This window comes from Mirounga angustirostris, unplaced genomic scaffold, assembly GCF_029215605.1.
Source record: "Mirounga angustirostris isolate CCGP_5_RB_7025 unplaced genomic scaffold, mMirAng1.0.hap1 SCAF_3, whole genome shotgun sequence".
Lineage (NCBI taxonomy): Eukaryota > Metazoa > Chordata > Mammalia > Carnivora > Phocidae > Mirounga > Mirounga angustirostris.
The window spans coordinates 16,046,260-16,071,860 of NW_026991711.1; the positions used below are offsets into that span (position 1 = coordinate 16,046,260).

Genomic DNA, 25,601 nt, shown 5'->3' on the forward strand with positions numbered 1-25,601 from the left:
AATGCAGTGATCTGGCAACGTAGGTCCTGTCATCAGAACCCTCCTCTATGCGCTCTTTATGCACCATGAGGCCCCTGTACGTTACTTAACTTTTCTAAGCCTTGGTTTCCTTATCTGGAAAATAAGGGGGGAGGTTCTAGCTCATACAAATACTGTTATAAATATTACATAATATAAACCACATATAGCACAGTGTAGTCCTTTGAAGTAAGCATTTAACATATGATCTAACAGTTATAAACACCGTTGCTTTTCTGAAAAAGGTTCTGGAATGACTGCTAACAGCAACTGGTGTAATAAGGTAAATGATTTTCCAAGGAGAAATTGCCAATCATGTCCTAGAATAAAAAGTCATTTTAATTTGTAGGCTTTACAACTCTCAGGATGTGTGCTCACCCCCACCCCTACCCTCAATTAGGAAATAACTTCTGGCCTCACTCAAAGCCTTATCAGAATTTAAGGAAGCCTCATTATGCAAATATTCCAGCCAAAGTGGACATCTAGAACTCCTAATTCAGTGAGACTGTTTATCAATGGTGACTGAGGGTTCCCTTGAAAAAGGAAAAATACATGGGGTGCCTGGGTGGCTCAGTCATTTAAGCATCTGACTCTTGATCTCAGCTCAGGTCTTGATCTCAGGGTTGTGAATTTAAGCTCTGAGTTGGGCTCCACGCTAGGCATAGAACCTACTCAAAAAAAAGGGGGGGATACAACCCTCCAGTTCTTAGCAAAAATGTAGATTCTAGACTTTAGTTCGTGTATAATTTCATGGATGTGGCTTAAATGGAAAATGAAAATTACCTGTTTCCAAATTCCATGCAATAAAGCCTCTTGGAGAATATACCCATTCTATCAGCAAATCCTATTGGTGTTTCCTGCTAAATGTATCCAAATTCCAACCACCTGTTGCCTCTCCACTATGTTCGAGGCTGGCTTTGGTCCTTCCTCAAACCCTCTTCCACTTTGCAGCCTGTCTCCCATCCCTCTGTCCTGCAGAGCCTGGCTGCTCTCCTCTCCCTCCTTCTTTTTTTTTTTTTTTTTTTAAAGATTTTATTTATTCATTTGAGAGAGAGAATGGGAGAGAGAGCACGAGAGGGGGGAGGGTCAGAGGGAGAAGCAGACTCCCTGCTGAGCAGGGAGCCGATGCGGGACTCCATCCCGGGACTCCAGGATCATGACCTGAGCCGAAGGCAGTCGCTTAACCAACTGAGCCACCCAGGCGCCCTCCCTCCTTCTTTAACTCACTCCCCTTTGCCCTGTGTCAAGACTACCAGATATGCTTTCTTTGTTTCTAGCTCATTTGACATTTTTTTGTCCTGTTATTTTATGATCTGCTATACAATATCCTCTCACGTGAGTGTACCCTTCCTTACATGCCCTATATTATTTCTACTCTTGATTTTTGACATTTTTTACAAAGAAATGTGTCTTTTTAAAAAGCACATTCCTTATTAACAACCCTCCTATTATAATGTAGTTGGACAAATTCCACAAAAATGTCTCATCCACATTCTGGTAATAAAGAGAGTCCATCTGACCTCTTAGAGAATTTTCAATAGAATAACTTGAACACGTATGTACGTGCTCCAGTGAAGATCCTTCTAAGAAGTGTGTGGTGGTCTCAAACCACTTTTGTCCGAGTGCTTCTTACACCCTCTTCTCTAGGGCTGTTTTGTATATCAGCAAGCTGAGCACCTGGTTACTCGAGCACTGCTGGGCTGGTGGCCTCTTAAAACAACATGAATCCGTGTCTAGGCAATAGATTTGGGAGGAATAAATGATTGCTATTTTTTCCCAGGAAAGGAAGAAAATAGCTTTTCGTGGAACCCCCAAATGTGCTATTTCCCCAATGGGTGGTGGTAATTTGAGGCATCCTCCTTTACACAGGCTACCCCAAGCCCATTAAAATTCAGAGCTAGGCCTGTAAAACTCTTGACCTGTCCCTCTCTCAATGAGAGAGAAAGTGAGGCCAGATTCTTTCTTACCCTACTTCCTACCAGTTAACCCCGAAAAGCCCCAAACTGGTTTGATTCAGACTCAGCGGCGGAAACCTAGTCTGATTCCATGGCTCTCTTTCTGCTGTAACTCCCCCCCTGCCTTCACACATCCCCTCCTCCTTGATTATATCTGAAATCTCTTTCACAAAGGATTTTAAAAATCGAAGAGAGCTAAGCATGCATCTCTCTGCCTGACATATTTTTGTGTGAATGACTTTCAATTAAAATACAATCACTCAGTCACCAACCAGGTTTAAAGGACTGATACAGATTTGGTTAGTGTGTCATGACAGGGAGACCACTAAAAAGAACATAAGGGCTTTGTGCAGTTATCCTGGCGGGCAAAAGGGGCAATGAAGAACAGCCTGGAGATCCTTGGCAAACTTCTCAATTTTGTCTAAGGCAGGTCCTGTTTATCTTTAACTGAGTGGGGGACAAATAAAAATGGGGAACCTGGTATTTGTGTTCTGCAGCTGCAATCTCAGAAGCTCTGTCTCATGATTTATGAAAATGTACTTTTCTTCTTTTAATGTGTGCTTGACTTCATACAAAGGAGCATTTTTCCCTGAATATTCATTAATGAAGGTTACGCCATAGTCTTAAAAAAGAAAGTCAGATGAAATGTTTAATTATTTACGATTGAACATATAGGACATTTGCCGGTTTGCACAGCTGAAGATATAATTAGAACTTCCTAGAGAGAGAATGGGTTGAGGGTGTGCAGAAATTTCAAACATATAAGAAAGAAAATTTCCCCCAAATTGCTCACAAATGTGAGGGATTAGTCAATCTACCTGGGGCTCTCTGAAATTCCATGATTGAGTAGCTGAGAACGAAAAGATTGCTTCCTTTCTCAATGCCATTTTGTTGGACATTTTTAATGAAGTAGCAAATTTGCAGCTCAATAGGAAAAGCTCTCCGACAATGTATTAGAATTTATAATCCCAGCCGACATATCTAGTTACTTCATTTTTAGATTACTGCACTTCCCTTACTCGTAGAAATATGACTAATGCAAATACCTTTGCAGACACCTGCATGCTGTTTTCCTGCATGTTCATAATGGCTTCGGAGATCTTGACATCTATTGGGTCCATGACAGACTCAATGTTGAATGGTCCTTCCAGTCGCTCTGCCACCAAGAGCATCGCATCTGTTAAAATACAGGAGCACGATTTATATGAGGACGGAGGGTTCCAGGTTGTTAACCTGTGTTTAAACAGTTCCAACACAACTGGCTGAAAAATAACCATTCACTCAAAATTTTTATTTGCTTTTATATAATCTGAAATGGGATGGATGACTAAATATCAAAGCAGTATTTCATTTTATTTCAAGATTTAAAATTATTTTGCATATATAAAACCAGGCCTAAACGTGAGAAAATTAGTTCATGTTAAGATTGTTGAGTGTCTCTAACTATCCCATGTGAAGTTAAACCGAAAGAACAAAAATAAAAACAAAGCAATATTAGGGCGAGGATAGGCTACATTTCAAAAATGGAGTCTAGTCTCTTTTCTTCTGGAGGGTGAGGAAAATTGAGAATGTTGGAGAAGAAGTGCTAACGTGTGGATTTGGGTGCACAAACGTGGAGACCCTACACAAACCTATTTATGATAGGTGGAGCACTTCTAGATTTCCCAAGAACATACCTTTCCCTACTTTGTGCCCTTCCGTTTTATCCCTTCGGCTTCCTTTGGGGATAGAGACACGTCTCTTACTTGCTTTTATATATTGAAGGCTTATTATGGTACCTATCACACTGGAAGCACTCAAAAAATGTTTGTGACATGAAATTGTGCTGAATTGAGCTGAAGTCTTGCTTGGGAAGCTTTGGTTTTCTGGAGGAGATGGTCATAGTGATATGTTGGCAGGAGCTCTGCCTGAGGAGCTGGTCGCGCTGAGTTCTCGTCCTTGCTCCATCACTAAGTAACAGGATGCCTGTGGGGAAAAACCTCTGAGCTTATCTGGCCTCAGACTGGTGAGGTGTATAAAAGGGACTGCTGATGAGAAGTCTCTCAGCGTCTATGGCGAGGGGCATATGCCCATTCCTGTGCCACTGAAAACTGGCTCACTTTTGTCTTTAGTACTCAGGGCTCAGTTGGTAACCTGCTTCCATTAGGATTGTCAAATAGAACTTTCTGTGATGATGATAACGGGGCTAATGAAACTTAAAATGTGGCTAGTATGACTGAAGAATTAAACTGTTAATAAATTGGTTAGCTTTTAATTAATTTAAATATAATTTTTAAAAAGATTTTATTTATTTATTTGAGAGAGAGAGAGAGAGCGAGCACCAGAGAGAGACCACGAGCAGACGGGAGGGGCAGAGGCAGAAGCAGATTCCCCGCTAACAGGGAACCTGATGCGGGACTCGATCCCAGGACGGATCATGACCTGAGCAGAAGGCAGATGCTTAACTGACTGAGCTGCCCAGGAGCCCTAATTTAAATATAATTTTAAATATTTACTTGAGACTAGTGGCTGCCATATTAGACAGAGCAGCCTAGACTTTTAACATATAGATTCCAATCTTAGATTTCAAATTTTTCAATTGTTAAAGCTTTTGGGAGTCAATCGTAAAACATTTTCCTTCTTTCACAATAATACATGTTTATTATCAAACACTTACAAATACAGAAAAAAAACCAACAACAAAGGAGAGAAATACACCCATAATGCCACTTCCCAGAATAACACCCAGAATAGTTTGTATATGCCTTGCTTTTTTTCTTCAATGCATAAATATTTTAAGCATGCAACTGGAAATATACCATCCATATATCATATAATTTGCTTTCTAAATATATTATTAATGTTAAATGCTTTTTATAGTAGTTATTTTATAGTATTAGTATGAAGAAACCAAACTTTATTTTTATTACATATCCAACTATGCATGCTCAATCAAAGTCCAACATCAAAATCTTTTCAGGGTTATAAGTAGTTATGAATTAGGCAGATTAGAAACCTTTTAAGAGAGACGAATACTTGTAAGAAGGATACAGTACTCTCTGGGAAGCCAAGATTCACATTTCTAGTATATGTGCTGCCGAAGCGAGCACAAGATTCACATTTCTAAAGAGCACTAGGTTTTGTGAACAACCTCAGCTTTAACACTACCCACTGGCTTCTGTACCAGATCCCAGAACTGAGTCTCTGCTCTACCCCTCGTGTAAGGCCCCCAGAGTGAATGCGTTCAGGGAGGTCCCTGTATTCCACATGTATCCCCACCCCCGGTACTCTGTCCCATAGAATTCTTACCATGGGAAAGATTTTGAGTGTGAACAGACTCACAAAGAACCCCTAACAACAAATTTTCTGATTTTTTTCCTTAGATAATGCAGACTTATCTGTGTACATCACAGCAGGATCTTATAACTAAAGTAACGATTTCTCTGCATCTTACTGACCTAATTATCTGACAGTGTGGAGGGAGGATGCACATTATGGGGTTGTAGTATTTTGATATTAAAGATGTTTTTCCCTTGAGGGTTTTAAAAGGTGCCTAATTATTGTCTGAGAGCTGATCTATTTCTTTTATGTTTCGATATGTGTTTTGTATGTTTATTAAAAATAATCCCCTTTACCGTTAGACTTTCCAACAGGTTTTTTGATGACGATTAATTATGATGAATGAACAAGTTTCTCTAGATGGGTGCATTCTGTTAGAAGAATAAAAAACCTTGTACAGGAAAAAGAATTGGCCCAATGGAGTTATTCAACAAATGCACTTAAAGAAACCGAAACTATGGGATCCTTAACTTTGTGTTTTACATACGTATTTGTATAAATCATAATACAAAGAGTACTGGTCTGTTGCGGTATATTCATCCGACATGAATGGGCTGACTTAAGGCAGTGATACCTTTGGCTCTCTGGGAAGTCTGAGAACCACTGTGCTCTAGGTAGTAAGGACAAGTGTTTGCACTGGATGCTAAGGACTTACTGTAGTGTCACAATTTGAAATTATGGGGTCCTATCATAAAGCAGGTAGGTTTCTCTTTGGTGATTTCAGTCTTTTTGTTCCTGGCTCTTTCCCCACCATAGTGCTGGCTTGTTAGGTTTTTGGGTTTGCAAATGCATCTCCTCTTTTTAGACTCTAATCACGGTAAAAGTGCTCAGGGCGAGCCTCTCCAGATCACTTGCCTATGTGGCCTTGGAAAAAGGCAGTCTGATTGATGATCCTGCATATTAAACATAACCAAATGGTCACATTTACTCAAATTGCTTGCTCCTGTATTTCCATTCTTTTTTTCTTCTTTTTTAAAGATTATTTATTTATATATTTGAGAGAGAGAAAGAGAGAGGGGCAGAGAGAGAAAGAGAAGCAGACTCCCTGCTGAGCAGGGAGCGCGATGCGATGCTCTATCCCAGGACCCCAGGATCACGACCTGAGTGGAAGGCAGGTGCTTAACCTACTGAGCCACCCAGGCACCCCATGTATTTCCATTCTTTATCTCAATTCATTTACTTTGTTATAAAAGCTAATTTAAGATGATACATTTTTGATGTAGGTAGATATCTATTTATTTTTCTTTTAATTTAGATCAGCTGTCAGAATATTCTACTTTAAGCTGTTATGTGGTTTAGGCTATTACTAATTTTATATATATATGTAAATAATATATATACACACACACATTAGTTTATATATAATGTATACTAGTTTATATATATATTATATATTATTTATATATAAACTAGTGATCATTTTTCAATATATATGTATCAAATCATTATGTTGTACGCCTTATAAATATATATAGAAACTAGTATATATATACATACACTAATTATATACACATAATTACTTTACTAAGTAAATTAAATTCTCCTTTGAAGACTCAAAAGCCAATGTGGATTGGCTCAAAACCACAGAATCATCATTAAGAGTAGTAATGTGCATATAGTTAAAGATACTGTGTTCTACACCTAAAAATTTGTTAAGAGGGTAGATCTTATGTTATAATAATAATGGAAAAGAGCAGTAATGATTATTGTGCTCATCGACTACAGAAGTGGAGAAAAGGCAACACTTTTACACTGATGGTGGGGACACAAATTGGTGCAGCCACTATGGAGAACAGTATGGAGGTTCCTCAAAAGATTAAAAATAGGCCTACCATATGATCCAGCAATCCCATTTCTGGGAAACCAAATCACCATCTTGAAATATATCTGCATCCCCATGTTCACTGCAGTATTATTTATAATAGCCAGGACACAGAAACAAATGAACTGTCCATCAACAGATGCATGGATAAAGATGTGAGATATACATATCATTCAGCCATAGAAAAGAAAGAAATTCTGCCATTTGTGACAACATGGATGGTCCTTGAGGGCATTATGTTAAGTGAAATAAGTCATACAGAGAAAGGCAAATACTATATGATCTCAGTTATATGTGGAATCTAAAAAAACCTGAACTCATAGATACAGAGAACAGATTGATGGTTGCCAGAGGCAGGGATTAGGAGGTAAGGGAAATGGGTGAAGGAGGTCAAAAGGTACAAATTTCAGTTAATAAGTCCTCAGGATGTAATGTACAGCATGTTGACTGTAGTTAATAATATTATTTCACATAGCTGAAATTTCCTGAGAGGAGAGCTTAAAAGTGCTCATCACGAGGAAAAAAATGTGTTAACTATGTTTCATAATGGATGTTAACTAGACTTATTGTGGTGATCATTTTTCAATATATGTATATATGTATCAAATCATTATGTTGCACACCTTGGACTAATACAGTCAATTACACATCAATTATATCTCAATAAAAACGAAAACAAAACAAAAACATGTTCCTTAAGATACAATCACCCCTCTGCCCAGTTCCCCTTTTGTTCTAAATATCCACGACAGGACTGCCCAGGGCCACAAAAGGAAAAGCAGCTCTTCAGAAAATGCTTCTAGTATTTTGCATTTCCACTATAAAGGAGCAGGCTTACAGCTCCCGTCTTTGGCAGTCTAGTTTAGATACATTATGGTAGGAGAACGTGGCAGTGAGACCAGAGCTGTTCAGTCCTGGGACACCGTGTAGGTCTGGAAGCGAATGGCCAGTCTCCCTGGACTCGAGACCTCAGATGGTAAGAGCGTCCGCATAGCCCACTGAGCAGCCAAGAGCATCCCTGCCTGACTGGTTAGCCTCCCACCGGCTGGGCAAGGTTGTCATCAGTTAAGCTCTCCAGGTCAGGAAACCCTTCCCTCTTCTTTGGGCCTGAAGGAAGCCATCCCTCTCTCTCCTCCCAATACCTTTATGACACCAAGGCAATAGTTGGTAAGTTTCTCTGCAATCAGTTAAGTCACAACACAGCCATAACTTACTCCAGAGGCTGCCATCCTACTCTGTCTTAATTATCTCCGTGCCTTTTATATTTTGAAATATTTGGAACATTATTTTTAACTGTGCTCTTGGAGCTGTTATCTATGGCCAATTAAGCCCGGACAGTCCTAGCATGTCCGCTAATGATCAGCTGATCCTTCTGCACATATTTCCTGTACCGTCATAGTTTTGTATCTCTTTAAACAAAGGGCTGTTGTCTCCCTCCAGCAGTACACATAACTTCTGTTTCTAAGTGGAGATGAAGTTTAGATGAGTTAGAAGTAACTGGTATCACAGTACGAGGTTCTGAGGCACGAGATGCGGTGACTGTGTTAGGACAGGGGGCGTGTGTCGCAGCTCAGCCGGAAGGTGTGCGTCCAAAGGTGAGGCGCTGGGCTGCAGGCAAAGCTGCACCTTTGAGCCAAGGCATTTTGCTCAAGTTAAGCACAGACTGTCCTATTAAGAGTGAGGAGACCTGACTCTGGTTAGGTGGAGTCAGGTGCTTGTGTTTCCATCTAGGACCCTCCATTAAATGCCAGAGACATAATGGATGCCACGGAGTCCCATTCTGTTCATCATGACCACGTCTCCCTAATAGCAGTGGTACAAGGAAGCAAATCAGATAGTGCCTGGGAAGTTGTTAGCACAATGCCTGGCACACAATTCGCTCTCCACAAAGGTTAGCTAATCCAAGGCCCTACCTCTGGGCAGAAGTGGAAAAGAGAGGACCCACTTGCAGGAAATTTTGGTGGAAGTGTTGACAGCAATTGATGCGAGGAGTAAGAGAGTACAGGCCCATGGCTGACTTTAAGCTGTATAGCTGGTGCTCTTTTGTAGGCTAAATCAATGTCTTGATAATAGCTGCCTTGTGATGGATGAGTTCATTACTGAGAGATACAAGACTGTATCTTTTCTCAGGATGTGTCCCTCTGCCAATAAATGATGACTAGCAAGTCTTTGATGTCCTTCCTATTGAGAGGTGGGGTTTATGCCCCATCCCCTTGAATCTGGGTGGTCTCTGTCACTGCTGTCACTGCCAGTTTCCAGACAGGTACTGAAGAGACTAGAACTTCCACTTTTGATTTCTCGTGAAACTCTGCTTGGAGCTCCCCATGCCGGACTGGTTATGTGTGGGGCACTCCAGGTGACAGTCTCAGTTGGGCCCAGATTTCCAGCCATCCTTGCTGCTGCAGACAGAATGTTTGTGTCCACCCAAAATTCACATGTTGAAACCTAATCCCCAAAGTGATGCTACTTGAGGGGGGCCTTTGGGAAGTAATTAGGGCATGAGAACTCCCTGGCCCCTTCTGTCATGTGAGGACACAGCTAGAAGATGACTGTGTATGGAAGGAAGCAGGCTTACACCAGACACCAAATCTCCTGGTGCCTTGACCTAGGACTTCTCAGCCTCCAGAACTGTGAGAAATACACGTTTGCTGTTTAAACCATGCAACCTCTGGTATTTTTGTTAGAGCCAGGCCCTGTGGGGCTAGGACACCTGCAATGGTGCCAGACATATGAGTGAGGTAGTCTAGGACCTTCCAGACCCATCTCCCAGTGGATTACCATCTAGTGACCCCAGTCAACACCATTGTGGGGGTGGGCAGAAGAATCAGCCAGCTGAATCTTACTTGAATTACCGACCTACTGCTCTGTGATTTGTAATAATATGGTTGTCATTTTAAGCTATTAAATTTGGGGACCATTAATTTTGTAGCAATAGGAAACCAGGGCAGCCAAATATTTACACTATTTATAAAATATTCAGATGTTTTTCCAATATTTGTTTGACAGGACCTAAATATTCAGAATTCTAGTCTATTAACATTTGACAAATTTAACATTTATGATATAACCCTAGTTTACAGGTACAAAAATGGTCAAGAAAAATAAAATGTTGCCCTCAAGGGAACATACAAAAAGAATTTGCTCTAAGTCTGCAAAGCACTATGGTACACGAGACACATACCAGCTAGCCTCAGACTAGGATACATGATTCCCTTGGGATGTGAGCATGAGAGAGATAGAGAGCAGGTTTGTAAAAAGGCAAATATTCTGATTTTTTTTCTAAGTATTTGACTTTGTGAAGAGCAAAAGCTCTGACACAGGAGCTAGACATTATCTCTGATCTCTGGATGGCACTGGATTAAAAACTATCTTGCTGCAGGGACTGCTGAATGTTTATGTTCCTCTAAGATGGAAATATTAAGTAGGATTTCCTATGATCAGATATATATTTTTAATTTATTTCTTGAGAAACAGAGATATAAGGAAATGATCTTACTGAGGGCTACTGATTTTAACCTAGAAGGGAATGATTTTCAATGTGTTTTACAGGAGACAAGAGAAAGTCTTCCTTTTTAAATGAGGTGTTATCAGCCCTTTCCTAAATAATGATGGAGTAGAAATGATCTTGAAAATTCAGTTGAGGGGATTTGGGGGAAACAGGTGAGGGTGGTCAAAAAGTAGAGACTTCCAGTTACAAGATGATGAGATCTGGGGATCTCACATGCAGCATGGCAACTCTGGCTAAAAATACTTACTGTATTGAATACTAGAAAGGTGCTAAGACAGTAGATCTTGAAAGTTCTCATCACATACACAAAAAGGGTAACTATGTGAGGTCATGTAAATGACCTTATTGTGATAATCATTTTTTCATATATACGTGTTATCAAATCAACATGTTGTACACCTTAAGCTCACACAGTGTTATATGTCAGGTGTACTTCAAAAAAGCTAAAAAAAAAAAAAAAAAAAGAAGAAGAAAGCTAAGAAAACAGATCAAAATAAGCTCAATTTGACCTAATCAGTATTTGTGACTTGCTAAGAACTATCACTGTATCACTATGGAGTCTTGGGTGGGAGGGGGAAGGTATGGAAGCCTGCATGCTGGTCACATCCATGGCATGTAGGATCTTTCTGAAGGGACAAATGTGAAACACACGAACATTAAAACAATTTTTTTTGAACACTAAAACCATTTTTTCTCCTTTTGAGAGAAATCTGAATTAAGATAAAACATTCATTTCAAAGTTCTCATTAAATCGTTTAAGTTTGTCCTAATAGTTGGCTTTTTGAAAAATGAAATCTATAAGCACAATCTACTTTATTGTTTCATCAGAATTCCATAGCGACCAACTTTGGTTTTTCTTTTATTTTTTTAATATTTTATTTAGTTATTTGACAGAGAGAGACACAGCAAGAGAGGGAACACAAGCAGGGGGAGTGGGAGAGGGAGAAGCAGGCTTCCCACTGAGCAGGGAGCCTGATGGCGGGGCTCGACCCCAGGACCCTGAGATCATGACCTGAGCCGAAGACAGACGCTTAACAACTGAGCCACCCAGGCGCCCTGCTAGAACTGTCTTTAAAAATGCACATCAGCTGAGGTCACTGCCTTCTGCTAAAGGTTGTCAGTGCCTTCAGGAGAAAGTCGGAACCTCTTAGCCAGGCTAAGAAAAGCCCACCTAGCAGCCTTGTCTACTACCTCCCCTGGTGGTCCTGCCCCCTGCACGGGGACCCTCCCCCCCCAGAGTTCCATCAGAGCTCTGAACATGACACTGATGTTGTCACCAAGGTCCCACACACAGGCAATCCATCCTGAAATCCAATGGCGGACAAGTTATCCTATATGCTGCCTTGTTCTCATGTTACCTGCTGAAGAACTTCCAAAGGTTCAAGTCTGAAAAGAGGCTCATAATCACAGACTCTATCCCTTGCTTCAAATTCATTCCTCACTACTCAACATGTCCTGTGGTTTCCTGCTATTACAAATAATGCCCCAGTGAGTATCCTTGCACAAAATTCATATAATGCATGTGCAAATAAGTCTGTTGATTAAGTCCTAGAAGTTCAACTGCTAGGTCGAAGATATTTTGGCATTTAAAGTTTTGATAGTGCCAAAGTTCTCTCTGTAAAAGCTGTACCTATTTTACATTCCCGAAGGCAATACACGACAGCGTCTGATTCTCTAGGTCTCAAACTTTTACATGTTGTTAGGATCAAACAGTTGGATGTTTACCAATCTGATAGGGTGAGAAATTGGCACCTCAGTGTGGTTTTGACTTGAATTTCCCTCATTTGAAGGAAGGTTGCACATCCTTGAATATGCTTAGATACCATTTCTATTGCTTTTTCCCTTCATAATCTTTGTTCACGCATTTTTCTGTTGGGTTGTTAACTCATATTGATATAAGGAAATGTCTTTTGCCAAAAAAAAAAAAAAAAAATACCGTAAAGACACCAGCCCTTTGGTGACATGAAGTACCATTTTCCCTCACTAGTTGCTATTTATCTTTTGACTTAGTTCATGGTTTTCTGCTCTGCAGAAATTTTAAGTTTTTGATAGTCCAATTTATCATTCATTTGTCTAGGTTTTCTTGGTCTAGTGTCATATTATGCAAGCTTTCTCCTTTCCAAGTTCACCTCTCTGAACCTAATCTACTTCCACTCACATTTTTGTTTACTAGCTTCCTTGCTGTTCTGTGAACGTAGGCCAGGTGCTCTCCTGTCTCAGGGCCTGTGAGTTTATGGTTTGTTCTTTCTTCTTTGAATACGCTCTCCCAAATATCTGCATATCTTATTTTCTGCTGGTCTCCACCCAATGCCATCTCTTAGAAAAACCTTCTCTAAAGACCCTACAAACTCCCAGACACTCTTACCTGATTGCTGTATTCTCTCTTTCTCTCCCTCTCTCTCTCTCTCTTTTTAAAAGATTTATTTATTTGTCAGAGAGAGAGAGAGCACACAAGCAGGGTGAGCAGCAGGCAGAGGGAGAAGCAGGCTCCCCGCTGAGCAAAGAGCCCGACGCAGGACTCGATCCCAGGACCCCGGGATCATGACCTGAGCCGAAGGCAGACGACACTTAACCGACTGAGTCACCCAGGCGTCCCTGATTGCTGTATTCTTGACAGCACTTAATACTTGCTGAATTATTACATTTATATTTGCTCTGGTCCCTCTTTCTCCCACTATTTTGTAATCCTCAAGAGGGCATGTCTTTCATCTTTGTTGTTCCCTTCTGTTGTCCCAAACCCTAGAACAAGAGTGGGATCCAAAGAGTTGTGAAATGAACATTTATTAAATAAATTATTGGAACAATTAAAAAAAATCTGTCTGTATTTTCTTCCCGAAACTTAAAAGCTAAGTTACTCTCCTCCTCCCTGCCTGAAAACTCCGCCTGTCTATTCCCCTGTTATGTGCACCATCACAAATGCCTGCAAAACTTTATTAGTGCTGGCCTGCAGGATAAATAGCCCCTTGGTGGCTTTTGATGTGTTATAAGGTAGATGAAGAGTTTCTGTGGGAATTTAGAATCTTATTGTACTTTTTTATTAGGTAGAAATAACTTTTTAGATCTTTTAGCTTGAAATTGAAAAGTATGGCTGGTTTTCTTTCTGTCAGAGGTCATTTCTAGGTTAATCTAAAAAAAAAAAAATGCTGTTGACATATCTGGCTTTACCAAACAAGGTAATTCCTGTTGTTTCTCAAGAGTCCAAGTTTGCCATTAACTTTCAAAACAATCTCTGTGATAAATGTCATATTTGTTTCTTCGCTATAATTTGAGCACATTCACTAAGTACCAAATTAATGATTTTTTAAAAAATTTTGCCAAGCCTGTACAGTGTTTACATAAAAATATATATATACAAACCAGACCATGATAGAAGTCAGATCTAGCCACAGAAATCAGTACCACAAAGTGAGGTAAATAATAGAAAATGGAAATGAGCCAATTAAATGCAGTTTAAAATAGTGCACAGATATTTGATACAAAAATAAAACAGGGACAGCCACCCAGAATAATTACAGTAACTAAAGAACTTAAGCCAATAAAAGAGAATTTAATGAAGATAACTGTTTACTTTGAAACCAAATCCAGGAAGAGGAGGAGAGAACAAATACACAAACTGATTTAATTCTGAAACCAGTGCAAACAAAGAGGTTTATTTTGCTTCTACACTGTAAAAGGAAATGCAAATTGTGGGAGAAATAATTCCCCAGTACTCCCAGCGCAGTACAGAAATTGGAATCTCCAGGACTCATTTTCTGATGTTGGTTTCTTGTTAGTAGAATGATACATTGCATTTCATAAAAATGTAATATATTCATGCCAGCATCATCTCAATGCTATATTATATCTTCGAGATGTTTAGTTATATCACAAGTCAGAAAGAGTGGGCCTTGTAAATCATGAATTTGATGGACATCAAAGTGTATACTACCAACCATAATCCTTTATTTAAATTTTTATTGCTGGGGCGCCTGGGTGGCTCAGATGGTTAAATGTCTGCCTTCGGCTTAGGTCTTGATCCCAGGATCCTGCATTGGGCCCCTGGCTCAGTGGGGAACCTGTTTCTGCCTCTCCCCCTGCTCATACTCTCTCTCTCTCTCTCTGTATCTCTCTGTCTCAAATGAATAAATAAAATCTTTAAAAAAGATTATTGCTGATTCTTCATATGAATAATTTTTTATGTCATTTGTAGCTAGGAACATCCAAATAACTCACATCAACCTAACCGTCTTTGCCTTGATGATGAATTACAGGATTAAGGGGCATAGAATTTTTTAAGATCTTTCTCACTGAAGAACTATTTTTACCTTTATGTTGTTGGTGCCTCCACAGGGTTTTGGTATCTAGCAGATTGATTTGGGCCAACCAGTTGGTTTTATAGTTTAGGAAACAAGAACCCAAAGAAGAAAAACAGCATTATTTGGACCAAAACCTTTGTTCTTTCTCCCTCTATCCAATATACTGGGCATTGAAATTGCTCACATAGCATTGATGTGCTTACCTACTATTTTGTTATTCACTAAATTACAAGTGCTTCACTTTTAAAGAGAATATTGAAAAAGAAACCATACGTGATAAAGATAGAGCATTTCTGTCCTAAGATTTTTCTCCTTCTTTCTTTGTTGCAATTAAGCTTTTCTTTAAGCCTCCCTCAGGGACTGTGTTCTTTCAATGTGGGCACCATGATCCTGCACTGTCCTTGACAAACATAAAAAGCACTCATAGAGAGTCATAGGCTCTGTGACCCCCGGCAAATTACTTCACTGTTGTGATCCTTGGTGTCCTCTGTTATCATGGGAGCTCCTCCTATGTCACTGTGGGAATTAGATGTAACACTGGGCCCACAGCATAATGCATTTTTATTCTTATATTATGATTATCATATCTTTATGGAGACGCAAGTCCTTTCATTTCCCAACAAAATTAATACTAAAGGTTTGAGTTCACCATCATCCATGAAGTCATAAACCCTTTTACTGAAAGAGGACAATACCTGATCTGATCCTTTTATTTTACAGAGAAGGTCACTGAGTCCCAGGGGCATGAGGGATCTAGTGATTGGGCTGGGCACAATGGCAAGGCTGTTCTTTCAACAAGCTCTTTCTACTCCATCATACTGATTCCTTCTGTACAACCAGCCAACCTATCATTAAGAAACACAACCAGCAAAAGCATTTCAGATGTCAATAAACTAAAAAAGTCCAAACTTTTTGCCAGTATATTGCAGTTAAAGCAATTCTCCTATTTTCCCCTCCTTTGCCCTAAAAGTTAATAAAGCAAATAACCCCAGAGACCATTTGTTCCTGTAGCACAAGGGCTTGCAACCTACATGGAATGAATCGCAAACCTCTCCCAGAACCAATAAAAAATAAATAAATGAAAAGTCAGGTGTGTTGTCAGAATACCCTGCTGGGTCCGAACAGAGTGATTAGTGAGTGATTCAGCAAGCAATGGGAGCCCTTCTCTCCTACTCGTGTGTGTACTGGTATTATTAAAAAATATATATTTTTTATTATTTTGTTGCTCAGTGCCATGTGAACCAAAAGGAAAATGAAAAAAAAAGAGCAGTCTGCCCTGTATCATGGGTCACTAGACCTAAAGAAAAAAGCTGGATTGTTTAGGAAAAGAAAAAAAAAAAACAAACAAACCCATTTTGGGAGGTGATGACTTCATCTCATCTCTGATCTGCCCCGTGAAATGGCAAGATAACTTTTTATTATTTCTTCTGTCTTTACATCTTGTTTCAAGTTATCTTCAACATATGCTCCACGGTGAAGATAAAGATTATTTTCTAACCTGGTGGGGGAGGGGAAAAAGGGGGGAGAGAGAAAGAGAGAGGGACAGGGAGGGGGAAGGAGAGGGAGAGAGAAGGAGAGAGAGGGGAAGAGAGTGAGAAGGAGAGGGAGAGAGGGGAAGAGAGTGAGAAAGAGAGGGAGAGAGGGGAAAGGGAGAGAGAGAGGGAGAGAGAAGGAGAGAAAGAGAGAGAGAGAGAAGAAAGTCCATGATAGAGAAGGAGTGGGTATTTAGGCAGCATTTTCAATGAGCCTGGGCCTGGTACTATTCTAAGAGCTTTAGGGCAGAGAGCTTCATTTTATTTTTACAACAATACCGTGCTGTAGGAAGTACTATTATTTCCTTTAATGGTTGTGGAGGCTAAGACCCTAGAGGTCAAAGAGCTTGCCCCAGGTCTCATGGCTTGTGGGTGGTTAGGGTAGGTGCTGCTTGGAGTAGGCCAGAACTAACATCAAGGAATTGCTTGAACTTGCCACGCTAGCCAAGGAGACCTGCTTGAGTCTCAGGTGGGTGGGCCAGAGCGTGTATGTGTGCAGTTAAGAAGGGTGAGGCAGGGGAGTCACGGGCCGCACCAAGGGCACCAACACCACGCCACTCTGGCTCTGCTTCTTCATAAGGCTCTGTCAAGCAGACAAGTGCTGCTGGGGACTTCAGGCAGATGCTCTTGTAGTCAAGCTGGGTGCACACTTTCTCTTTCTGGGCCTTCTCTTATTAGTGTTTGGGGTGCAGGTTTTTCTAGAACTTACCACTGAAACGTAATCTCATTGATTAGGAGAGTGCAGTGGTTTTTCTGTTCTCAGAACATGCATATCACTGGGGAAGGACTATTTGACATCAGCCATAAAATTAAAGGTAACTTCCCTTATTTGGTTTTCAGAAAGATGTAACTATTTTCTTATTAGATTTCTTTTTATGCTGAAGCACCTATTAGCTGAATCGGAGGGAAAGTTTTTAGGCAGTACTCAGTCCCTTTTTATCATAAATCTACCCTGGATGTCAACTCTCTCCTAACCAGGGAGTGGATATCCAACTGCACACTGGGCATTTCCACTGAGTGCCTGTTTATGTATGTTTGTTATATAAAATTTGGGAAAAAGAAGAGAATAAAAATCCTCTACTATCTACAAAGACAGAGATAACTATGGGTAATATTTTTGGTACTTCCTTCCCAGTGTTATTCTAATATGAATAGTATTGGGGTTAGGCTAAATGCAGTTTCCCCCTTTCACTTTCAATTCAATAGCACATAGCTAGATATCTCCCACTATATCCAAGAAAACAACGCTTTTAGTGACTGCACCATATTTTATGTCTTCAGTGCATTCTAAATTTCTCTAACCATTCTATCATAGTTGGTTTTGTGGGTTCTTATTCAATTTTGCATTGCTATAAAATAAATAATTCCTACATCTGATTTGTACCTATTTCTTCTGATTACCATCTTAAGAAAGATTTCTTTAAATTGACAGCTATTTATTCATTTAAGAAGTAAGTAGAACAGGGGCACCTGGGGGGCTCAGTCAGTTAAGCGGCGGACTCTTGATTTCATCTCAGGTCATGATCTCAGGGTCGTGGGATCGAGCCCACATTCGGCTCTGTGCTCAGCGAGGACTCTGCTTGAGATTCTCTCTCTCCTTTTCCCTCTGCCTCTGACCCCGCTCTCTCTCTCTCGCAAATAAATAAATCTTAAAAAAAAAAAAAGAGGTAGAACAAACATACATTTCTTCTGATAAATACAAAAGGCTCAGACTTTATTTTTATTATTTTTTTCTTAAGATTTTATTTATTTATTTGACAGAGAGAAAGACAGCGAGAGAGGGAACACAAGCAGGGGGAATGGGAGAGGGAGAAGCAGGCTTCCGGCGGAGCAGGGAGCCTGATGCGGGGCTCGATCCTAGGACCCTGGGATCATGACCTGAGCCGAAGGCAGACGCTTAACGACTGAGCCACCCAGGCACCCCAAAGCTCATACTTTAATAAGGAGAAGTATTCTTAATGTAGAGAGCTAAATGAAGGTAAGAGAAATAGCTCTGATTCTACCATTTCATAGACCTCCTACATTTAAAAGGCAGACATTTACGATGATACTGTATTTTTAAATTTAAAAATTTCAAATTAAAGGAATTGTTTGTTTTCCCTTGCGATTGTAAAGGGGCTTAAATGCATAAAAAGGCGATGTAGGTTCCAGTGCCTCCCCCACAACCTACAAGTGTGACACTGAGGTTATTCATTCCCACCTGTAAAGTTAAATGTTTCCGCTCGTAGGTATCTCATGGGCATTCTAGTTCCAAAGCCATATGGACCTACTGCTCTAGGACATCTCGGAAGGAGCATCCTGGAACATCTGGATCATTTTCAGCAACTGCACCATTTTCAGCATCTGCATATGCGCAGTTGGCAGATAAACCAAAGAGCAAGGGGGCAGGGCCACTGGTCTAGGAGTCTGACCCAAGGAGCGGGCAAGAGCAGACAGAGGTGTTCGGTCAGTGTCAGAGTGAAGGGCACAGGTGGCACAGAGGAAAAAAAGCTACGGGGATGCAGATAAAATGCAGCCCATGGAAGCAAGCACAAGCCATCCATGTTGGCAGGATGTAGAAGGAATGGAGAGCTGTGTGCCCTGTTGCAGAAAGACTTGGCTTTGACTTTTAGCTCCATTCTTAAGAACTTTTCCTCTCAAAATAATGGTAAAGGAAAGACAACTGGGTATAAAAAGGTAGAACTTAAAAAAAAGAACAAAAACAACAACAGTTGGAGTCCACCAGTGACTTCTGAAAAGCCAGTCAGAGGAACATGGATCAGAGGTCCCAAATCCAACTTGAAACTGCAATGCAAGGGAAGCAGGACTTTGAAATTTGGGGGCAGTATTAACAAGCTGTGTGAATGGTCCTGTTAGATGACTGCGGACTCTGGAGTAGATGGGAGTGAAAGATTTAGGTATGGATGCAAAGAGGATCAGCTGGTTGCCACTGACTCAGACTGGAAGGCAAACAGGTAGTTCAGCTGTTGCCCGGCCATCAGATAACACTTACTTCCTATGTTCCCACAGGTGGTACATGCAGTATCTCACTTAATCCTTGGATTCTCAGAGGTAGATGCTGTACTTAGCCCCATTTTATAGAAAATCAACTTAATGAAGCCAGAGTTTCCATATTGAGAATGGAGCTGGATGCCGACCTAGATCCGTGAGACTCCAACTTCTAGGCTTGTAACCATTACTCTCTGTGCTTCTAAGCATTTAAAAAGATTTAAAAACATATACATACTCAAAAGTCAATGTGAATGTCCCAGAAATGCTTGCAGAATTAATCAAAACATTACAATAATTTGCAAAATTTGAGAGATGCTCCTCAGTGAGGTCAGTCTTTGTTATCTTGGTCACATAAAACATCCAATGTCAAAGACCTTGATGTTTTCCTGGAAAATTCTCTCTTATTTTCTTTAAGTATCTATGTAAGCTTTAAGATAAAAAGACAGAGACAATGTAGGCTTGCTTACGATAGAAATAGAAAAAAAATCAGGATGAGTATCTACTATTTGTTGATAGAGTCGACACTCCAAAAATTGGTATACAGTGCCTTCCCATTTATATCCTTATCAAGGTAGAGAGACATGTGCCCGAGTTGTTTCTGCTAACACACCTGAATTAACCGTAAGACACCTCTGGGTGTTTATAAATCAATAATACCACTGTTTTTTAAAAGCAAACATGTATCTTGAAAACAGGCTCAGAGATCTTCCTAAGGAAGGGAACACTAATTCGAGGCCACCAAAAGCCAATGAATAGGTGATTTTAAAGAAAAAGCAAGGTGATGTATTCTAGAAACAAATGGGTGATCTATCTATGCATATTTAGTGTGTTGCTTGCTATGCTTTTCAAAAATGTGGCTATCTTTGAAATGTTGTCTGCAATCATATTCAATAAGTTTGCACAAAGTCTTTTCCTCCAAAGTCTATGAGGCTCTGATTTCTGTAGTTAGGTCATATTTGCCTACCCTAAGAACCTCTTGGAGCTATCATTTAGAATTTAGCCCGGCAGGTGTGGGGGACATGGGGTGGCTGGGTGATAGACATTGGCGAGGGTATATGCTATGGTGAGCGCTATGAATTGTATAAGTCTGTTGAATCACAGACCTGTACCTCTGTGATTCAAATAATACAGTATATGTTAAAAAAAAAGAAGAAGATAGCAGGAAGGGAAAAATGAAGGGGGGGAAATTGGAGGGGGAGAAAAACCATGAGAGACTATGGACTCCGAGAAACAAACTGAGGGTTCTAGAGGGGAGGGGGGAGGGGGGATGGGTTAGCCTGGTGATGGGTATTAAAGAGGGCACGTATTGAATGGAGCACTGGGTGTTATACGCAAACAATGAATCATGGAACACTACATCAAAAACTAATGATGTAATGTATGGTGACTAACATAACATAATAATAATAAAAAAATCACAGACATTTTGATATCGCATTATAGTTTCAGACATTTCTAAATATTTTTTTATGCTCATCACTACTTTGAGGTTGTGATTGTTATTACATTTGTTGGTAGATTGCACAGGATCTATAGACATTCAGTTGATACAGTTGGGCCAACAGCGGGGCAGCTCTCTGCCTAGTGATCCTTCAACCACCAAATGCTGAGGGTGCTGTACTCATCCTGGTGATCTAGACATCTGTGTTGCTTTCTCATATTTCTTATGAATATGTGGAAGGAGGTAAGCTGAGGGCCACATGACAGTTTAATGTTCCAAGTCAAATTAAGACCAATAGCCTTCACACTGCAATGTCATTAAAAAATAAAATTTAACCTTAACTTGCCTGTACTTAAAAAAAAAAAAAATTTAGCCCGGCAGAAGATGTACTGAGAGCTACCTGGTGTGATTATTTTCCATTCTTCCCGATCATTCCGAGTTTTAGATCAAGGTCTGAAGTTGCAACACAACTACCTCTCTTAGCTGTTTAACTTCATCTGTGTCTAATTTTTGTTTCTTTCATATTTCTTCTCTACATACTCCCAGATGCCTTTGGGAAATGGGCCCATTTTGAATATATCACATAAGTAAACTGCAATGGGGGAAGGCCTCTTCATTTTGAAAATGCCACACTGCACAATGGCTGAAAGGAAGGCTCATTGAATAATATTAGCTGCATTTCTATGGGAGGCCTATAAGAGCTGTTTCCCCAAAGCACTTAACATAGCAAAATTGCCTCACTCATCACAGCAAAGCAGTCACCTTTAGACTGGTCTGCGAAGCTGTTTTTCAGGATGGAGTAACACTTCAGATGGGACTGGAAATGAAGAAGAATTCTGTGTCGAGTAGCAATGGTAGGGGAATTTAAGCAGGAAGAATAAAATTACTTATTTGGAACTGGGTCAGAACTCTAAGACTAACAGCTACCCTGATAGCAGACTATTCTGAGAAAGCTGCTGGATATTTATTGAATAAACCCATCCTGGCAGAAAGATGTTTCTATTGTATGCATCCATATTGTATACATTTATCCCTTTTTCTTCACATACATTTATTATGGAGAAGTCTTAAACATATTTTTAAAAATTGACCCAGAAAATGTGTATTCATTCTTCAAAACTTGCATTAGGCTGTGCATTTACTGACCTTATTCCATATACATCCATATCAATAAACCCAAATCCAGTGTTCAAGAAACTAATGCTTTCTAAACCTTATCACAAAATAGTATTTTCTGAACAACCAACCTCTTCCCTATTCCTCCCTACAAACACCTGGGCTACAAGAAGACTGGGTCTGGGCTTACATTTTTTGGTTTGTTTGTTTATTGAGAAGAGAAGGGCTTTAAAAATGATAATTTATTTTTAAAGGTTAACTAATAACATCAGCATAATATAGAAAAGCTAGAGAATTAAAGTAAATAATTAAAAACTAGAATGCTTATAATAGCACCATTGGGATTACAAATAGATGGGTCAGAAACAATCCTTTATGGCAGCATAACTCCTGAATGGCTAAACCACTGAAGAACTGGGAAAGACTCAACAGAACTAAAGACTCTCACCTCTTAACTTTGTTGACTTTTGATGCATTATTTTCTTTATTCGCTCATGTAATCAACAAGTACTGAGTAACTGTGATGTATGAGGTCCCTATCAGCTACCAGACTCATGGAAAAACAAATAAGCAGACCAGCAATTATTATTCAGCATGATGGGCACTAAGCAGGAACCATGTACCCAGTGCAATGGGACCTCAAAGAGAAAGCATTTAGATCAGCCTGTGGGGGGGTGGTGGTGGGGAGTATGGAGGGGGAGGTGGGGGCAAGGGAGCAGAGGTAGCTTTCTGGAGCTGTGCTTTTGAAGCCCTATAGGATTACTGGGAGTTAGCTAAGCAGAGAAGAAAGAGTGGGAGGTGTGGATGGAATAGAAGATGGAATATCAGATAAGAGAGAACAGCAAAAAAAAAGGTATGGAGACAAAGAGACAGTGAAAAGCATGATGGCCAAGTGGGACCCCAGGAGAATGAGGGGTCCAGTTTCAAAGGGATAGGATGACAGGTCAGAGGCTCAGTGGAAATGTCCATTGAACAGTTGGATACCCATGCGCTGGCTTGGAGAGAGAGTAGGGTTCCAGGGTAGATTTATGATAAAAAAAGAGTGACTGCTGTCTAAAAATTTGCCTTCTAACCCAGCTAATATGTTCTTCAGCATTCTTGGGAATAATGTCAAAAAAACAAATTGATAATATAAATCATTTATATTGATTGATGGCATAAGCTTATGCAAATCTAATGGAGAAGCGAACATGGCATGAATTAAGCAGCCTTGGATGGTTCTGGCAGCCTTTTTCTTGTAACCTGACCCCAATGCTTCTCTGCTCAGTCACTGAGCACTCTCTGGTCTTCTGGTTTTCGTTCTCTTTTACCCATTTCTCTCGCCCCTCACACTCATGCTTTCTGGTTCTTCCTTCCCTTTTGTTACTGTCCTCCCTCTTGCTTATAATACACTAGGTATCCAACTCCTGGGTCCTCCTTTTTGCACCTGTGTCACTCAGGGAACGTGTGTTGCCAAGTACTCCACTAATTTCAAACAACTTTTTAAATTTTACTACGAATACTGGAGTCCTTCTCTCTAAGGATTGCCCTCTTTGGCTGTCACAGCACCTTGATGATCTCTCTCTCTGCCTGTTGCACACAGTGATATGAGGATCTGTTTTTCAACCTCTCTCTTCTGCTAGACTTTGAGCTCTTTGAGGCTGGGTACTCAGACTTATTTATCTTTCATTTCTTAGGGCCCAGAACAGCACCTGAGGCATAGCAGATGCATATTCTCACCATAAATATGTGCTGAAAGAAAGGATAAGGGGACTCCAGAGGCTTGTGTGTAAGGCAAATGCACAGACTGAGTTTCAGTGGAAGAGGTAAAGGGCTACTTCCAAATCCAGGACCTTGGTTAGTGGTCAGGAATAAACTGATGTATATGGCGTATCGTCATTCATTTATTCCTTAGCATAGGGCTATGCACAGATGTCAGAGATTGAACAAATATGTTAGTGGTGGAAATCTAACTCCATCCACCTGCTTCACTTTTAACCCACTATCAAATAAACCAGCCAACTACAGAATGCAGTAAAAACCTTGGTTTTGTTGGACACGTTAGGTCCTTTGTCACAAGGAACGGGGAGTAGAGAGAGGGGAATCTATATCCTTTTTTTTGCAGATGTTGGAACCAAGGTATGCAGGAGATCAATGACTTATCTCTAGGCCTCTGCCTGGTCTCCTGCCCACCAGACCTCAGTGACTATTGATGAGGTCCTGGGGACACTGGCATGTTGCCATGGGAAACAAAAGTGGTGGCAACCACAGACTCAATTTCAAATGACAGTTACACATACATTCTACACCAACGACACAGTTCTCAGGTAGTGTCAAAATCAGTAGCCGTGGCTCTTCATCTCTACCTGTGTCTTCTATTAATATAAAAGCTTACTCTGGCTTGCCTGATGCATTTTTAAAAGCTTGCTGCCAGGCTGTAGATTTCGGACCTGCCTTGCAGCTTCTTCTCAGACAAGGTTCAATACTTCTTAGACTATAGTGTTCATGCAAATAAAGGGAAAAGGAAAAAGTAGGGATTCTTCAATAAAAACCCTGGAACAGTGCTTCTGCCCTCCCAAAGGGCACCACATGTCTAAGATGTCCCAAGTCAATGCGACTGATATGATTAACCTATTTATTATTTTGACATTGTAGCAAAAACGAGAGGGAAGAGCCATTTCTCTGTTTTTTTTTTTTTGGTCTGGCTTGGCTAGCCACGTTATTGGGATAGAAGATAAAAATTGATCGAAAGCAGAGGCACAGGGGTATAAAAAACCTTCTCTGTGATCTTCACATAACTCTTTTTAGTGTCCATTTCTTTTTTCTTTCCTTTTAATGGATTAGTGTTATGCTAGAGGGCAAAGGTCATTTCAGAATAATGAAATGTCAAAGTCAACGGAGGGTGAATTGTGTGGCAGGTGTCAAATAAATGTATGGTATTTTAAATATTTACATCTGCAAATGGAAGCCATATTTCCATCCTTTGATTACCTCCTCAGGCTTTTATCTACTGAAGGGGAGAGAAGAGGGCTCCCCAACTCTTCCCCAAGTCTCCTGAAACACTAGGACCCCGCTTCTCCTCTCATTCACATATGAGGCCACTTTCTGAGTCTTGGTCTAGAAATCTATAAAATGGCAATGGTAATAACTATCTCACAGGATACTGAGAAAGTTAAAGGGGGCATGAAAGAGCCAAATCCAATGCTTGGCACGTAACAGGCACTCAATGAAACTTAGTTCTGTTTCCTTTTTGTATGTTCTTCCGATGGCCCTATAGCCAGGCAGGGAGCTGGGCAATTTTAATTGCCGAGGGCTCGTAGATTAGAAAATATTTTGTTATTATCTTCAATCTCGTCATAATTACTTACCTTTTGCTTTCTCTGTCTTGCATACACATAATTTAATATTTGAGAGGAAACAAAAAAATGATATTAAATCCTATTTTACATTATTATAGACAAAAATTCCTTCCCAAGACCACCTCAGCTGGCTCATTAAAAAGCTGCTTTTCCTTCCTCTGAGCATCTTTCAAGTTCACCTGTATGCAAGCGATTGCCAATCATTATTACAATGAGAATTATCTGGGGACTTTGAAAACTCCCCATGCCCAGGCTGAACTGGTTAAA

The 25,601-nt window shown here is 40.2% G+C and overlaps 1 protein-coding gene across 2 annotated transcripts in view; it reads right to left on the bottom strand.

The window, feature by feature from the left end:
- Positions 1–25,601, bottom strand: part of GPC6 (glypican 6) — a 1,081,278-nt gene that overhangs the window by 103,284 nt on the left and 952,393 nt on the right. For both annotated transcript variants that reach the window (XM_045869601.3, XM_054506389.2), the window contains exon 5: positions 3,020–3,150. In XM_045869601.3, the coding sequence (XP_045725557.1) occupies positions 3,020–3,150 (131 nt within the window). The remainder of the gene's footprint in view (positions 1–3,019; positions 3,151–25,601) is intronic.